Source organism: Natator depressus, chromosome 15 (genome assembly GCF_965152275.1).
Source record: "Natator depressus isolate rNatDep1 chromosome 15, rNatDep2.hap1, whole genome shotgun sequence".
In the NCBI taxonomy this organism is placed as follows: domain Eukaryota; kingdom Metazoa; phylum Chordata; order Testudines; family Cheloniidae; genus Natator; species Natator depressus.
Genome location: NC_134248.1, coordinates 15,160,901 through 15,175,213, shown reverse-complemented (window position 1 = coordinate 15,175,213; position 14,313 = coordinate 15,160,901). Strand labels below are relative to the sequence as shown.

Below are 14,313 nucleotides of genomic sequence, written 5' to 3'. Positions count from 1 at the left end.
AATTAATCTTGAAGCAAAATTTAAATAATTTAGATTTTCCTTTTAAAAGTGTTTTTCTGAAACCAGAATGCCTGGAAAAGAAATGTAACATTAACTGAAGGGAAAAGAGAGAGGACAAACACTTATTGAGAACAGAAATATTTGACATTTATTGAAAACCATCAACAGGGTGGTGAATGTGTACTGGCAAACAAACAAAACCAAAAAAACAGTCAGAAAGGCATTGGCAGTTGGGGAGACAGTCAAAACAGGAAGTTAGGAGGAGTCTCACAACAATTATTGTAGTAGAATCTCTTCAAACAGGAAGCCTGCTTGTGTTTTATATTGTGTGTAACCAAAGAGCCACCTTCTTCTAATAAATTTCAGCTCCTTTGAAAAGGGAATCTGAAACATTTCTATACTAGGATGGGACACATTTCACTTTACTTTCTAGTATGTGTAAATTAAAAAAGTTTCAGACTAATTAAAACCTTTAAAGCTACTGGAAAGCATTTCTGGATTCCTTACGCATTGACCCATTTTCTATAAGTCTTCATGGCAGGTGGCTTTTACTTGGAAATATTTTTCAAATAAAAATTCTACAAAAAAATATAAGAGTATTATTTAAGTTCTCACAAGCCCTCATTCTGCAAATGCTTAGGAATGTGTTTAACTTGGCAGAATGCAAACAATCCTGTTGACTTAAATCACACTACTCACAGTGTATAAAGTTAAACCCACATGCAAGTCTTTACAGGATCAATGCCTCAGACTGCACAATCTCTCAGACAAGGAAAGTATTTGATGTGTATAACTACAGAGCTATATAAAACTATTATTCATAGTAAAAAGAAAAGGAGTACTTGTGGCACCTTAGAGACTAACCAATTTATTTGAGCATAAGCTTTCGTGAGCTACAGCTCAAATAAATTGGTTAGTCTCTAAGGTGCCACAAATATTCCTTTTCTTTTTGTGAATACAGACTAACACGGCTGTTACTCTGAAATCTGTTATTATTCATAGTGCCATCTATAAAGACAACAGTGCGTATTGAGAGCAAGAGTTGGATTGGGCTTGAGCTAGCTAGCTGCTTCTTCACCATAAATTGCAAAACTGGTGGTCCTGAGTCCCTTACAGAACCTGAAGAATCCCATTTAGTTTTCCACTCATTCCTCTCAAAAGCCGTGCCACAGAAACCCTTCTCCTACTGGTGCATGTCCGAACACGGCTCCCTCCAGAGGCAACAAGTGTTTTTCCTTGCATTGGATTGCTAAACAGCAACACTGGACGCAATCTCAAGAAACAAGGATGCTGCCAGTCCATGAATTCTGGGCTTGTCTAGGTGGTGCACCAAAGCACACCAGAAAGGTGTGATCTGTAAAGTCCTCTACTGCTGTGTGCAGATCCAGCTGGTGCGCTCTAAAGGATACCAAGTTTGTATTAAGAAAAGGAGTACTTGTGGCACCTTAGAGACTAACAAATTTATGTGAGCTTAAGCTTTCGTGAGCTACAGCTCAAAGTGAGCTGTAGCTCATGAAAGCTTTGCTCAAATAAATTTGTTAGTCTCTAAGGTGCCACAAGTACTCCTTTTCTTTTTAGCAGATACAGACTAACATGGCTGCTACTCTGAAACTAGTTTGTATTAATGTACTCCTATGTTAATACAATCTAGATATTTTAGAATGCACTAGCAGAGTCTACACAGGGCAGTTAGAGTGCAGAACATTAGAGCACTTTACAGATCACAGATCACACTGTACAGATTACAGATCACTTTACAGATTACACTTTACAGATGTGTGCCCTTGTTGCCAAGAAGGCCAATGGCATTTTGGGATGTATAAGTAGGGGCATAGCGAGCAGATCGAGGGACGTGATCGTTCCCCTCTATTCGACATTGGTGAGGCCTCATCTGGAGTACTGTGTCCAGGTTTGGGCCCCACACTACAAGAAGGATGTGGATAAATTGGAGAGAGTCCAGCAAAGGGCAACAAAAATGATTAGGGGTCTGGAACACATGACTTATGAGGAGAGGCTGAGGGAACTGGGATTGTTTAGTCTGCAGAAGAGAAGAATGAGGGGGGATTTGATAGCTGCTTTCAACTACCTGAGAGGTGGTTCCAGAGAGGATGGTTCTAGACTATTCTCAGTGGTAGAAGAGGACAGGACAAGGAGTAATGGTCTCAAGTTGCAGTGGGGGAGGTTTAGGTTGGATATTAGGAAAAACTTTTTCACTAGGAGGGTGGTGAAACACTGGAATGCGTTACCTAGGGAGGTGGTAGATTCTCCTTCCTTGGAAGTTTTTAAGGTCAGGCTTGACAAAGCCCTGGCTGGGATGATTTGACTGGGGATTGGTCCTGCTTTGAGCAGGGGGTTGGACTAGATGACCTCCTGAGGTCCCTTCCAACCCTGATATTCTATGATTCTATCACACCCTTCTGGTGTGTTTTGCCAGTACCACGTAGACAAGCCCTCAGACTCATCGAGAGTTGACCTGCACACCAATGCTGGCTATGATGGAAATGAAGTAACTGACAGAGCAGAGATTATTAAAATAATCACATGCAGAGCTTCATTCCAAACTGCAGTCTGATCACCTAGAAGACCCTTCTTCACCACAGAAGTTGGATATTGTAGTGCCAAAATTTGACACTACACAAAACCTTCTCATACAATTCTAGCTCAAACTAGAAGACAAGAACGACCACAGAGCTTTAAACTGACCCTGCTGTTTTCTTAAAGTCTAACAGTGGTCAGTCTGGCTCTATTAGAGCCTATTCCTGATAAGCGTCTCTACTGACAATCATCTTACAGCAGCCAGTGACTGGATCTATGCTGTGATGATCTTAAGGTTCGTAACTTGCTCCCATCCTTGACTACAGACAGCCTTCACCACTTTTAAACAAAAACCCTAATGCATCTAATAGCTTTTTCTCTTTTTTAAATTATGGCCTTTAGAGCCCTTCCCTTTCTATCTCCTCCCATGCCATTTCCTTGTCTTCCCCATTTGTTCTGCTGGTTTTTAGTTTGAAAATCTTATTGTGATTCTTTACCCTTTAAAACTATATTATGATTTATTGTGCAAAGTCTCAATATGGTGGGGAGGAGGAGTGAGAGAGACTGTATGAAACCATCAGTCTAGAGAGTTTAGTTATGGTCTTTGATTAGATTACGAAAAATGAGGCTGCACGCTGCCAGAATCTTCCTCTGATAGAGCCCTGTGTCCACAAACTTCTGTCTTTCCCAAAAATCATTTCTCTGCCATTGTATGCAAATATTTGGACTACCACCTCCACCACATGGCAGCCCTTTTGGGAATGAGTTATGTTTTTCACCTCTGGTTCCAGAGTTGCATCCACTCCAAGAGCACAAACTGAATGGCAAAACTTTTTTTTGTAGTGGGACCCCAATATCTGGCATTTTAGACTTATCTGTATTGTGCCTAAACAATGCTGCATGAGACTCCAAGCTTCACTTTTTTGCCTTCTACGGAAAGGCAGGGGACAAAATGAAATGACTCTGTCCTTTAATAAAGAGTTATTTCTGATTTTTCAGAGTGTTCCCCAAGGAAGAAGCGTGTTGTGGCTCCCTATGCCATTTCTATCTACTCTGCTTTGTTACACAGCTGCCTTGTCTCTCCCTCCGAATTTTTCTGGTTTCGGAGTAGCAGCCGTGTTAGTCTGTATCCGCAAAAAGAAAAGGAGTACTTGTGGCACCTTAGAGACTAACAAATTTATTTGAGCATAAGCTTTCATGAGCTACAGCTCACTTCATCGGATGCATTCAGTGGAAAATACAGTGGGGAGATTTATATACACAGAGAACATGAAACAATGGGTGTTACCATACATACTGTAACGAGAGTGATCAGGTAAGGTGAGCTATTACCAACAAGGCGGGGGGGGGGGGAGAGACCTTTTGTAGTGATAATCAAGGTGGGCCATTTCCTGCAGTTGACAAGAACGTCAGAGGAACAGTAGGGTTGGGTGGGCGGGGGAGGGGGGGGAAATAAAAATGGGGAAATAGTTTTACTTTGTGTAATGACCCATCCACTCCCAGTCTTTATTCAAGCCTAAGTTAATTGTATCCAGTTTGCGAATTAATTCCAATTCAGCAGTCTCTCTTTGGAGTCTGTTTTTGAAGTTTTTTTGTTGAAGAATTGCCACTTTTAGGTCTGTAACTGAGTGACCAAAGAGACTGAAGTGTTCTCCGACTGCTTTTTGAATGTTATAATTCTGTATTTTTTCTAGCAGTAGACCAGGAATAAATAAGCCTGGGGGTGGGGGGGGATATTAGAATGAGGTTGTGGGACTCAAGGAACTCTCAGACGTAGGCTGTGTAATCACAACTGGCTGGAGGGCAGGTATGTGAAGAATTCTGCTACTGACAGGGAAAGCTCCTTTCTGTGTAAACAGCATGAGTGACAGATAGGTTGAAAGCACTGCAAAAGCAGCATGGACTCTCCACTTTCACTGATTCACACAAGAACAGTACTGAATTTGCAGCTATAACTAGCAGAAGCCCCAATTCCTAAAAGTTAGTTCTTTTTCAGGTGACCAAAACACAGAAAGCTCCTTTTTCCTGCATAGAATTCCTTTTAGGAACATCATCTTGGTTCACTTGGTGATTAGTTGGCTGGGTGTTTGTTCAAGACATGCACCACCGTGCATTGGTGGGATCCATAAAGTGCACATCCAAAACTACTCTAATCTCCTAACAGTTTAGAAATCACACCACACACCATGTATTTCAGATCCAACTTAAAAATACAACACTTTCATTAAACAGTGCTCTGATCAAAGACAGCTCAGTTACAAGTTCATAAATGAGGACTGTCTTGAGATCACTACACTACTTTTCATTTCTGACCTTAATCGGAGACTTAATTTGCATTTTTGGTGTTGGAAAGCTCAAGAGTATGAATCTAATACACCAGCCATAATAGCCTGACAATTGCAGCTTTTAGGCCACTGATATTAGAGGAATATATTGTAGTTGCATTTTTTAAAAAACAGTTAAAGGATTATGTTAAAATGTTTAACTTTTGCAGAGAAAACTTACATCCTTTCAAGGCTATGTTTTTTATGCACTCAACTGCTGAAAATAAAATCATTGCATTTGTCAAAGAGACAAATGTGGTCTAGAGGTCAGAGCACTACAGTGGGGCCAGGATAGTCCCAAATCAGATTACTTTTAGGGCCTTGGGTATGTCATTGAACAAATAGGTGTGAATTTCAAAGTCACCTAGGTGACTTGGGAGCAAAAGTTGCTAAGAAAGTTAATAGGACTGGTACTCCTAAATGACCTGGACGCTTTTGAAAACCCTACCCAATGTCATCCCACCACCCCCAAACACCCACCCGAAAACTGGATACACAGTTTACACGTTAGGGAGGTGTGTGTACCTAAATGGAAGCAATCTTAATTTTCTCTCATTCTTCACTTCATTAATTCCTAGCTGCTTTGACAGCATAAAGCCATCTTTTTATTTAGAAGACCTGTGAAGATCTACATAAATCCACAATATTCTTCTGCAAGTCCCCTGTAATTATTACCTTCCATAAAGCACACACTGTGGTAGGTGCTTTGCAGAACATATAAAATATGGTCCCTACTCTGAAGTGCTTATCAGAGACAGAATGTAACAAACAGGCAGGCAGACAATGGGAGGGAAGAGAATCAGAGGTCAAAGGGTTACATCAATAAAATAATGTGGTTGTTCTGGCTGGGTAGAGAATCATCATTTACTGATTAAATTATAAAGCAACAACAAAGCCAGAGGTTAATGGGCCTCCTTCATGAGTGAGTGGGTGAGGTTCTGTTTCCTGCAGTGTGCAGGTGGTCAGACTGTATGATCATGGTAGGCCCTTCAAGCCTTAAAAATCTATGAGTCTATGAGAAGGAGCCTCCACCAATTAGAATCAAGGTGAAAAAAATATTTCCCTTGAAATTGTGATGTAGGATCATCAAAGCAGCATAAGTTTATAATGGCAAGCTGTTAAGAACTGCAATCTTGGAAGCTGAAAATGACAATGTCAACTTTGTCTAAATATTTGTATCTATTCTAGTTAGAAGTATCATACTTCAACTGCAGTCAGCTTGGGTAAGTCTGAAAAATTGTGTTTTTTCAGTTTATTTTGTGCATTTGACAGCCCTTTGTGCATAGTGAGCTGTGTTCCATGCTGAGTCAATCATTTAGGCCTTGATCCTGCAAGTGGATCTACACACGGGTAGAACACAGCACCCACTGAGACCCACTCTGAAATCGCAGGCTCACCCGCTTAAATCCAGTTGGAGGATTGGGACTTTTAGTTTCCCCCATTTATGTGCATCTGTCACAAAGGAAAAAGAAAAACATTTTAAAAAGAAAATGAGACTGTAAAAATCACAAAAGTTGGCAGGGGTGTTTACATTTGTTTTGTTTTTTTAATACTAATTAGATTTCAAGACAGCATCTCTTTAAACTTAGTCCAATTCAAGCAGTAGATAGCACAATAACAATAGCAAGGACCCTGTCAAGGTTAGAGATGTTTTCTGAAGATTTCTTACCATCCCGCACATCTGTTAAGTTCCACGGACATTAGCAACACTAGGAATCCTAGTGCAAATAGGATGCTGGTGTATTATGTCATGTAACCTGGCTCAGAGCAAGTCTAATCACACATGCCAGTCCACCTAAAGCTCCCTAAAGTGAACCTAAAGTGAACACCAGTGCAACTCAACAGGTGATAGCAACATTTTCCTATCCTAGACTCGCCATTACTTCCGTTTCCACGCATGGAGCTTCACTCTCTGCAGTTACACCAATGGAGCTCTGCACACCTTTGTCACCCTGTACCAGTTTCACTGCTTACTATGGGGTTACTATCTTTCTGATTCATGCCCCAGAGGACTTTAAGGGGCATTGTCGAGCCTGCGCAGGCACCCTGGACACAGGGTCTCCCAACCCTACCATGTAAAGTTGGAAGTGTCCATGCAATACACATGGCTCAGCTTTCAGCAGTGCATAGGGCAGAGAGCCAGTTTCTCTGTGCTTCCCGAAAACAGAGCATGTGCCCCAACCCATGGGCATAAGAAAAGAGACATGGTACAGCCCCTCGCTCTCCTGCGCCAACCCACCCAATCATACACCCACATTACTTAAACCCCCAACCCCACTAACAGCCCCTGACTCCAGTGGGCACAACACCCTCCTTTCCTTCCCCTCCCGTGCAGTGGGCACAGCCCCCTCTCATCCCCGGCTGATGGGCACAGGCATCCTTGTCCCCCCAACCACGTCCTGGCTGGCAGGCACAGCCTCCCCATCCCTCTCCAGCTCTACTGTGTCCCCCCTGCCCCAGCCCCAGCTAATGGGCACAGCCCCCTCCAGTTCTTCCCAGCCGACAGGCACAACCACCCATTCCCCCCAGCTTTACTGCCCTCCAAGCGCCAGCTAACAGGCACAGCCTCCCCAGCTCTACTGTACCCCCCAGCCCTGGCTGACAGGCACAGCCCTCCACCAGTCCCCCCAGCTCTACTGTCTCCCCCCCCCAACCCCAGCTGACAGGCACAGCCCCCCCCCAGCTCTAGTGTCTTCCCCCCCAGCACCGGCTGACAGGCACAGTCCCCCCCCCCAGCTCTACTGTCTCCCCCCCCCGCCCACCTGCCACAGCTGACGGGCACAGCCCCATTGCAGCCCCACTTCCCCTCCCCCCGCCCGCCCCGGCTGACAGGCACAGGCCCCTGGCAGCCCCACCCCGCCCCGGCTGACAGGCACAGGCCCCTGGCAGCCCCCCGCTCTCACCTGCCGCCCAGGAAGCTCCTGGCCAACTCGGCCAGCTCCCCCGGCGCCTCGGCCCTGCTGAGGGCGGCACTGCCCTGCGCGCTCCAGGGCAGGGGATCCTCCGGGCCCAGCGGGGACGGGAAGTCCCGCAGGAGGGAGCCCAGGACGCCCCGGGCCGCCTCCGCGGGCAAGGCCATAGCCGCGTTGGTACGGCCCGGCGGGCGCCTTGCCTGGAGCGGGGCGCGCCACGCGCCACCGCCGGAGGGGGAGGGGGGAGCGAGGCCACCAACCGCCCGTGACGGCGGCTTTAAGGGCAACAGGGAAGGGGCGGGCGGAGGAGGGGGCAGGGCCTCCGGGGGCGGGGCCAGAAGCCACCCGGCCGGGGGCGGGGGGGGTCACTGGTGTCTGGGGGAAGGGCAGGAGCTGTTGGAGGGGCAGCGCGAGCTGAATGGGCGCGAAGTGGGAGGGGAGCTCTGGCTTCACTGCGGGGGGCGTTTACACAGAGGGAGCAGGCCCGCTGCAGCGCTGCCAAGGCCAGGGCTTAGTCTGCGCCAGCCTGGCTTGCCAGGGATCAGCCCCGGCACTTCTGGGCAGGGCTGTTCACAGCACCCCCCCCCCACACACACCCGGCTCTGGGCTTGCTGCACCAGCTATGAATGTAAAAAATTGCTTGAGCCCCAGCACCTCTCTCATTACAAATTAAGCAGGGGCCAAGGACCAGGGAGAGCGCGGGGGGGCAGGCTGACCTCGAGAACCTTTTCCCCCCCCTTCCCAATATTTCCATCAAAGAAACAAAATATTGCAAAGGATTTTTTTAAATGCCTCACACCACCTCATGGCCAGTCTGGGCCCGGGCTGCTGCTGGGGCTGGCGGCCTGCCCCTTTTCCACTGGAAAACGCTGATCCTCCAGCACAGAGCATAGGACTGGATCAAACTTTTCACTGGAAAGCAGGCTAGCCAACTCTCGAGCACAGGGCCTGGTGCAGAGAGCCCTTTGCCCTCACCCCTACCACACTGTAATGGGCAGGTACATCCATCAGGTTACAGGGACAGAAATGACTAATGGTTAGGAGTGGGAGTTAAGACATGTATGGCTCAGGGGGATGCATAGAGGCAACATAGGTATATTTCACCTAGGCTTAGTCATTGGCACACCAGGTGTTCGGAAATTTTTCAAGACCTGATGTTCCTATCCCAACATTGGCTTCCATTCCCACTGAAATGATAAACATTAGCTTACGAACACTCACATTCTCAGCTATAGAAGGTTCCTTCCCCCCCAAGTGATTCTTTTCAAAATGGATATCTGCCACATCTTCAAGGAAATAAGGTACCCCTGCTGGACAGCCTTACACAGCTGTTTAAGCATGAGTTCCATGGAGTTTAATGGAACTAGTCACCACATAAATGTAAGCATGTGCATAAGTCTTCGCAAGACTGGAGCTTAAGCAACTCAATCCTATGTATTCCATTAATGAACCATGTGATCCTCTGTATTTCCATGTTTCTGCCATCTGTCTCCAGGTTTAGTTGTATCCTCTCCCCTACTATGTTAATGAGGGCAGCGTGACTAGGAGGTAGAACACTTTAAACCTATTCCAAAATCCTATTAAATAGTCCAACAGAAGGGGCAGCAGCAGATCTAGTCTATAATAAATAATTTCAAACAACTTAAACATCAGAATTTGAACAAAAAGAGAGGAAAAATTAATCATTCAGTAGTGGGGTTTTTTTTAAATCAGCTACTGAGGTGATCAATTTTTTCAACATTTGAAATTATTTTTGTAAAACTATTTTTAAAAGGTTTGTGTGACTGGGGTCCCAGTGGGGGACAGCTGTGGTCACTCAATTAGGGTGAACTGCAAAGAATGAGGCAGACAATCCCCATAAAGCTGGTGGATATTCCAATATGTAGACTTACCAAGACAGCATAAAACAGCTTCTTAATTACTTCACTGGTTACTCAGAAGTCCAAACAACACAGTTCCCTTAAAATGATCCAGCCTCAGGCCTCCATCCAGGTACCTATGTCAAATATGATGAAGATTCCTTTTATATTTCATCATATAAAAGAAAAGGTTTTACCAATCCCAAAGGATTGGACACATTACACCTCCCAGGTTAATGAATGTTTCAGATCTTACCCAAATACACACTACAGCCAATTCTTATTAACTAAGCTAAAAATTAAAAAACAAAAGAGAGTATGGTTAAAAGATCAATATACATACAGACAAGTTCAATTCATTGAGGTTCAGATTCATAGCAGAGATGGTGAGCTTTGTAGTTGCAAAGAGTTATTTCAGAAATAGTCTTTAGGTTATAGTCCAATGTCATTGCAGGGTGTTCCAGCTTAGGACTGGGATCTCAGTCCTTTTGCTAAGCTTCCCCTGTACGAAGCCTCAAGCAGATCTGAGATGACAGAATCAGAATCAGAAACCCAAGGATCTTTTATACAATTTCATGTCCTCTTTGACAAGTTGGGAGGTCCTCTGGGAACAAAAGGTAATTAGGATGACTTTGAAGGCGCTCCATCACTAGTACTTCGCTATAGAATTAACATGAGGCAATTTGCTTGTTCTTCCACCTTTCACAGTATATTTCAAAAAGAGATGAACACCGAGATATCCCGTGTTTACAATTAAATTTAAATGCTAGGATGTTCTTTTGATCTCTAAACTATCAGAATACAGCATAGACAGGGGCTGTTGATTACATTGTCGACCCTACTCATACATATGTAAATATACAAAACCACAAACATTATCCCTCCACATGTCTTTTGAGGGTTATTTATTTTGCAGGATGTTTAACCTTTTCTGGCCATGTGTCAACAGTTTGATTTTTCCCTCCTGTTTCTGAACCAGCTTTAAATTAATTAATTAATACAGTTGACTTGTCATCAACCATTACTTTGAAGTTCATCCTCATCTAATAGCTCCTCTGACAGAAAAATGGAGAAGTATCTATGTGACCGAATGCACCCCTGTATTCACTCCAGACACACTATTGCAATCTGGCATGCTACAGCTATACACAGACACTCAGGGTGTGACCTGCATGCTACTTTACTGTTTGTGAGGCGCCCACATTGGGAGTTACAGCAGCAAAGTTTTGTGAGGCACCCAGGCCGTGAGGCAGGTGGTGATGCAGCCCCTCACTGCTCTGGATTGTACCACGGAATGTCATAATCTCTCTCTAAACTAGTCAGAAATATCCCTCTGAGGTCCAAGGTTGGGATCTTAAAAGAGGACTAAAGGAAATAGACTGATAATACCTTTAGGCCCCTTCAGAAAAAAACAAAACAAAAAACTTACAAAAGAACAATGTAACACTGACACAAAGGCCCCTTTCCAAAGGTGCCCCTGTTCTTTGCAAACAGCTCTCATCTCAGACCTGCCAAACTCACTACATCTGATAGGTTGCTTAAAGTATTGATCTAAAGAGGGAAACATATAAAGTCTCTTTTGAAAGTTTGCAACTTATCAGAGTTCATAATCATGGCGTGATGGGCATACAGGTAGTATTTAAGGAATAATGTAACTATATTGAAGTTTATGCCCTTATGGTTTTAAAGTTAAAAGGCATCACCAGAAGGTAATAGAAGGTAGCCATGAACTCTGCCATCCTCAGAACCGACAGCCAACTGCGACTGGACATCATCATCACAAACAAGGACCAGAAGATGATCATGACAGTGGACGTCACAATGCCCTTCGAGAACAGGACCCTGGGCTTCCACGACACTCGAGTTCGAAAGGTGGAGAAATATGCCCCTCTGGCGGAAACCTTGAGAGCTAACGGTTACCAGGTTCAGACGCGCTGATTGTCAGAGCCCTGGCCACATGGGACCGCAGTAATGAGCAAGCGTTGAGAGAACCTGGAATCAAGTCAGCACTACGCTTGGCTGATGTGGCAACTCATGGTGTCGGATGCAATCAGGTGGTCGATGGACAGCTACATAGAACACATCACTGGACTTCAGCAATACCAGAAGGGATGAACTGGAGTGCCGATGAGAAGCGCAATTTTGAAAGTAACTAAAATACTTTCCTCATGGATTGTATTTTCTAAATGGACAACCTACCCTAAATTCTCGGTTACTGAGGGACAAATCTTCACTCATTGCTATAGTTGCTTTCCACAACCAACTCTCTGTATAACTTTTCATGAGTGATGTACCTGAATACTTGGATGCTAATATCTAAACTGTATTCTTAAATTTATACACCTAAATTTGGGTTATTGCTGATTATGCACTACATGTATCTTATGACTTTAATAACAAACTTTGTATTTGTGGATAATCTAAGCACTATACCCAGATGTACAGACACTCTTCTCTTAACCTGTGTACTATATAATTTTTTAACATTGCTTCGTGATAGCCTATTTATGCAGGAGGGAGTTGCCACCCCTCCTTGGTTAACCAGCAATGTAATGCAAGGCTCAATTGTCTACCATTGCCCCATCATAAGACAGTCAATGGAAAATCATCAAAGAGAACAGCAACAATCAAAACCAGCTCGAGGTAAAAAGTGAACATTGTAACAGACAGGGGATGGCCCTGTCTATGAATAAAAACAAAAGACTGTCTAGTAGAACCCAGAGTGGGTAGAGGCACTCTGGATTCATTCATTGAGGAGATATTAGAGTGGGGGTGTTTCCATGAAAGGTTGGATCCCGGTTCCCATGAAGCCAGACAGCCCTGCACCATACTGAACTTTGGGGGAAAACCTACTTTACTAGATAGAAAAGATTACTATTTGTAACTGTAGACCCTAGTTCGCATTTTATTATTTCATTTTGTATTGTAACCATTTGTTTCCATCACTCTGTTTCTAATTTAATCTTTATTCTTTTAAAAAACCTACTTTTGTATTATTGTAAGTGCTCACAAGTACTGTGTGTTATACAGGAGCGGTGGTTTATGGAAAACTGGTAAACTAGGGTACACAGCTCCTTTCGGGGCAGAGGACCCTTGGATTTTTGTGAATAGCCAACACCAGGAGCTGGATCACAGGGAAATGCTTCAAAGGGACTCAGGTACTCCTATTGTTAACTTGCAAGGCAAAGACAGGACTGGCATAGCCCAGAGGAGTGCCCTTGAGTGGCTAATAAGTTGGTGGAGTTAGGGAGCCAACACCCAGCTACCATGGGCAAGTCCACCTCAGGCTAGGGACGAGGGTAAGAAGGTGACTTGGTCCTAGGTACCCTGGCAACCATCACAAGCACCCACCTAGAAGAGTTGTACCAGATGCATCTAGGCTACAATGCCATTCTTCTGATTTGACCCATATAGTCTAGAGATGGAAAAGATCTATTATTTTATCAAGTGCGGTACTGAATCTATTTCTTTAGTCTTCTAGTTTTCTCTCTAGTCTAAATTTTCAATGCCCCAACAGATGGGCCTTTTAGCACTTCCCTCTGGAGACTATTGCACAATCTAACAGCTCTGTCAGGAAGTCTACCCTGATATGAAACCTAATTGCCTAAAACTCCCTCTTCGTAATTTAAAATCCTTAATCCTAGTTATAGTCTCTCCTCTCCTCCTCAACCTCAGGAAAGGCAACTTGTCATCTATGCACACCTTAGCCATCTTCAGACTCCATAGGCAACAGCAGTTTCCAGTGGGCACTTTGAGCTGAAGTGAGCTGTAGCTCACGAAAGCTTATGCTCAGATAAATTGGTTAGTCTTTAAGGTGCCACTAGTACTCCTTTTCTTTTTGCGAATACAGACCAACACGGCTGTTACTCTGAAACCTGCTAGTAACAGTTTTACTTTCTTGTTGGGCCAAGCACCCGCTTGCAAAACTGCCTTCCACAATTCTACATTAAAAGCAAAAAACAAACAACCTCAAGTGACAGGCACAAAAGCAGAAGCAAAATTTGAGCAAGAGCATTGCATAGCTCCAAGAGGAGCATAGCACAGCCAGTGCACACCACACAGCATGCAAAATAAAGTTCTGAATGGTGCTGTGTCGTGTTTGACCTAACAGGGTGCCAGGAATATTGAGTCACTGAATCACAAGCTGTCATAAGCCAAATGTTCCAACTGTCCAGAGAGTTCTAATTATTGATTTACAGCAGGAGAAACCTGGATTGTCATTTAACAACTCCACTTTTAGACGACACTCGCCATGGCTTAGTGCCTTTCATATAAGCTGCTCTGTATTAGGGTGCTATTTAACAGAGGGATCAATACTCCCTGCAGATTCTTGGCCTCTATCTTGTAGAGCTGTGGGTTAAACACAGACATTTCTGCTTCACTGTTTGCTAGCTTAGCTCAAAAGTCAGAACACCATACTTGTCTACCTCTTAGACATAGTCACCTTGAAAGTTGTGCAGTATCCAGAGCACAAGCCCCTCCCAATCCAAAATAAACATCACTAAAATCCAACGGCCAGTATTTTGCTCTGATAGACATCAAGGACAAATTCATTCAATTATTTCAGCCCAAGAACTGTTGGAAATACTACCTTTGCACAAGAGGGATTCAAAAAGATTCTATGCTTATCACTTCCTAACTGTGCAATAACTAATTAATCCACTATATAAATCAAATACTATA

The 14,313-nt window shown here is 44.1% G+C and overlaps 1 protein-coding gene across 1 annotated transcript in view; it reads right to left on the bottom strand.

Moving 5' to 3' along the window:
* PPM1F (protein phosphatase, Mg2+/Mn2+ dependent 1F) overlaps positions 1-7,989 on the bottom strand; it is a 37,406-nt gene extending 29,417 nt beyond the window's left edge. Inside the window, exon 1 of the mRNA XM_074972773.1 lies at positions 7,763-7,989. Coding sequence (XP_074828874.1) covers positions 7,763-7,938 — 176 coding nt within the window. The 5' untranslated portion in view covers positions 7,939-7,989. The remainder of the gene's footprint in view (positions 1-7,762) is intronic.
* Between the last annotated feature and the right edge of the window lie 6,324 nt (positions 7,990-14,313).